Genomic DNA, 4,025 nt, shown 5'->3' with positions numbered 1-4,025 from the left:
TAGGAGGACAACTGCCAATAGCAGTTCCATCCCTCTCTCAGTCCCTAGCGGCCTCTAGCCTTTAGTGTTTTTACAGCTAACTATCGCTCTGTTTCTCATCATCTCTGTGGTATTCCATAGACAAAACGGAAGTCCAAGGGCATATGCTCTCTGCAGCCACTCTAGGACTTCCATTTCTCCTAGACACTATGGTTCCCCCTGAGGGAATGGCTTTCTGTAGTCTGAAGTCCAGTTGTGATCTCAAAAGACCTCCAAGCCTCACCTGGAGGTCTGCAAATCTCTGTGCATTTCCAGTGCCAGCTTTCTCCTTCCCTCCATTTCCCATTTCACAGAATGCCTTCTTTTTTTGAGAGAGAGAGAGAAAAGGGAATTTCAGCATTCTGAGAAACACTTCATAAAGGTCAGCACAGCCTCTTCACTTTGCCAGACGTTCCCCGAGCCTCATCACAGCTTCGTATGTAAAGAAGATAATCATGTTTGTAGGAAAAGCCCGGACAGAGTTGAGTCCGAGGCCCTTGAAAAGAACTCTCACCCCCTCTTCTTTTATGCTCTCCCTGGCACAGTGCATCAGTCCAGTGTATTTACGTTGCCCTTCGCCGTCGGCCTGCATCCGTGATTTAATGACATCCATGGGGGTCGCTGCGCCCCAACCCAGCACTCCAGCGCAGCCGCCAGAAAGAAGCACAGCCCAGAGGTCTGCAAACATGTGAGAGAAATGGATCGTTATTAATATTCAGGAAATCCTTTTTTTAAAAAAAGCCACAGGTTGTAAAGCCAAGATCCTAAACTCAATTTTATTCAAAATATGCAAATATATAAATAAGTACAGATACAAGGCACTATGGGCCATTGCAACCAGCTCCTAGCACGTCCACTTGAAAAATATTTGCTTTTAAATCTTATAACTAACTCAGAGCCAGTTTGGTGTAGTGGTTAAGTGTGCAGACTCTAATCTGGGGGAACCGGGTTTGATTCCCCACTCCTCCACTTGCAGCTGCTGGATGACTTTGGGCAAGCCATAGTTCTGGCACAGCTGTTCCTGAAAGAGCAGTTTGTGTCAGAGCTCTCTCAGCCCCACCCACCTCACAGGGTGTCTGTTGTGGGGAGGGGAAGGGAAAGGAGTTTGTAAGCCACTGTGAGACTCCGAGTGAAGGGCGGGGTATAAATCCAATCTCCTCCTCCTCCTCCATTTATTCAGTCTCCAGAAATGGGGTTTAGGTTGGACAGAAGAGACTGGACAGTAGGTTGAAAACTGCCAGTCAGAAAAGGATTATTGCTCCTAGAAACTGGAGGATGTTTTTTACCCAGTTATTCAGTGGGTTCAACTCAGAAGGGACCCCTTGGTTTGTGAAAAGTGGAACATTTTATACTCCTCAAGAGACAAAAGGGAAAGGTGTAATCCCATAAGGGAGTTGTTTAAATACTAACTTCTAGTACTTCCAGGAAACTAAGATAGTTATATGAAACTTTATTAAGACACATTGTTGCTGAAAGAAATTGCCAAGACAAACAAACCTCTCACAGTTAAGAACTGAGTCTCTAAGAAAATAAGCATCAACTATACTCTGTTGTCTGTTCAAAATATTATTATAATTTGTATAAACAACAAAATTCACCTCACTTTCTCGTCCCCTGCCCATTCCTAACCCAACCGTGCCTGTTCAATAAAATCAACATTCTTGTTTGAACTTTACTTTGTGTCAAGTAACATTTCCAAAGGGATTTATAAGAGGACTCCTCCTTCGGGTCTGAGCGGTATAGAAGCTGACTGTAATAAATAAATAATAAAATAAAACACCAGTAAGACAATCTTAGGAGGCTCAGCTTTCCCCAGTTTAGCAAACCATTCCTAGTCCTTTCTTCATAATTTGACACTGGACTTTCTCCTACTCCAAATGCACAAGAAAATCTGAGAATGGTCCTCTCCTTTGTTGCTATAAGATTCCAAATCTGTTTTCCCACACACACACCTTGATCCTCATTAAATCAGATTCCAGTTAAATCAGACACAGTGAAAATGCCATTCTTCTTGCTAGGGTCTCTATTGTTGAATAATGCAGCAGTCTTCAGACTTTCCAGACCCTAGAACTCATCTTTAACCCCGGGGCAGCAACGTGGGACCCAATGAGTGACAAACATGTGGAGACACAGCCCTGTGACCATGTCATGTGACAGTCATATGACAGAAACTTACATATACTGATGGCTACGTGTCAGTTTCCCCAAGAAGGCAAATTGCTGTCCCCAAGGCCTGTTTTGGGTTGAGGAAAGGGGGGTTGCTGTTCAGTCGCACAGTCGAGTCCAACTCTTTGCGACCCCATGGACCACATCACGGCAGGTCCTCCTGTCTTCCGCCATCCTCTGGAGTTTGCTCAATTTCATGTGGGGGAGGGGAGGCTAAAACCCCTTCACCTTGCATACTGCAGTCCCAGTCCAAACTCGGCCTGTACAGAACTGCAGATTCCCAGCAGAGACCACGTACATATCGTGTATCACTTTAAATCCACATGGCTGACACCACATGTGCACCACATGGGTTGTATCAACCTGTGAGCTTCAACTGGAGAAAGCATGGATTGAACCTGGGACCTTCTCCCTGCAACAGTGCTTCAGTGTTTTGTAAGAGTATAATTTTTTTAAACTGTTTATCCATCTTTAAACAACTATGCACTTCACTGCATGTCTCCTGTTTTTAAAAAAATAAGCGGAGAGCAGCCCAGCCACTCCCCTCTGGAGCAACCTTTGTTTCTCCTCCCCCATCTGTCTTCCCCAGGCAATACATGGGAGGGTGCTGGCTTCTGGGCGCTGGAGACAGTCATGTGCTAAAAATAAAATCCATCAAATCATTCTCTCATTTGAGAAGGAGCAATTCTCATGCAATGCTCACTGCTCCATTGGGGAAATTGTCGTAACTATTCTGTGCCTCTGGTAACACATTAATGTTTTCTCCGCACTCTTGGAACCCTTTATGAATGTGATGTCTGTTTAATTGTGCTTTTGAAAGCAAGCACGGGCTCAGTTATTAAAAAACCCAGTGAAACATTTGTGTGTTTGTTTTTAAAAAATCAGTGTAGAAGGGAAGAGTGGGAGGGTGACGTCAGAAGGCACGATCTATTAGTTAACCGATTTCGTAACAGAAGTTCAAACAGAATTTCATAATGGGTACTCTGACCACATCACGCAATTCGCACAAGCTTGCCAATTTATTCTAGGGGCCGTGTCTCTGTGGTAGAACATCTGGCTTTGCATGAAGAAGGCCCCAGGTTCAATGCCCGACGTCTCCAGTCACAGGGTCTGAGGCAGCAGGTACTGGAAAGCGAGATAGACCAACCTTCTGATGCTGTATAATATGGCAGCTTCATGTTTCATATTCTACTGTTGTACCACTGTGATCCAGGGCCTTTAACCCATAGCCATGCTTACAGGCTTCATCAGTGTCTGTAGACTTTTTAAAAAAAAAATCTTTCCCAACAAACTATAGAGAATATGGGAAACCAAGCACAACTGGGTCACTCCGCAGAATGCAACAGCAATAATGGGTACTCTGACCACATCACGCAATTCGCACAAGCTTGCCAATTTATTCTAGGGGCCGTGTCTCTGTGGTAGAACATCTGGCTTTGCATGAAGAAGGCCCCAGGTTCAATGCCCGACGTCTCCAGTCACAGGGTCTGAGGCAGCAGGTACTGGAAAGCGAGATAGACCAACCTTCTGATGCTGTATAATATGGCAGCTTCATGTTTCATATTCTACTGTTGTACCACTGTGATCCAGGGCCTTTAACCCATAGCCATGCTTACAGGCTTCATCAGTGTCTGTAGACTTTTTAAAAAAAAAATCTTTCCCAACAAACTATAGAGAATATGGGAAACCAAGCACAACTGGGTCACTCCGCAGAATGCAACAGCAAATCCTAACTTTGGTCACAATCCTTACTATCGCTTTAATATTTTATTATTATGTGTTTTGCATATACAGAATCTATATAGCTAATAGCCAAGTTGCCCCCTCCATGCGGATATCTA

General features: G+C 44.3%; 1 protein-coding gene across 1 annotated transcript in view; it reads right to left on the bottom strand.

Moving 5' to 3' along the window:
• Nucleotides 1-415: 415 nt before the first annotated feature.
• Nucleotides 416-4,025, bottom strand: part of SLC25A47 (solute carrier family 25 member 47) — a 19,645-nt gene continuing 16,035 nt past the window's right edge. Inside the window, exon 6 of the mRNA XM_015424439.1 lies at nucleotides 416-696. Coding sequence (XP_015279925.1) covers nucleotides 416-696 — 281 coding nt within the window. The remainder of the gene's footprint in view (nucleotides 697-4,025) is intronic.

This window comes from Gekko japonicus, unplaced genomic scaffold (assembly GCF_001447785.1).
Source record: "Gekko japonicus isolate JY-2015 unplaced genomic scaffold, Gekko_japonicus_V1.1 scaffold44, whole genome shotgun sequence".
Taxonomy (NCBI): Eukaryota; Metazoa; Chordata; class Lepidosauria; order Squamata; family Gekkonidae; genus Gekko; species Gekko japonicus.
The sequence above is the reverse complement of the archived record's forward strand: the minus strand, read 5'-3'. Positions and strand labels throughout refer to the sequence as shown.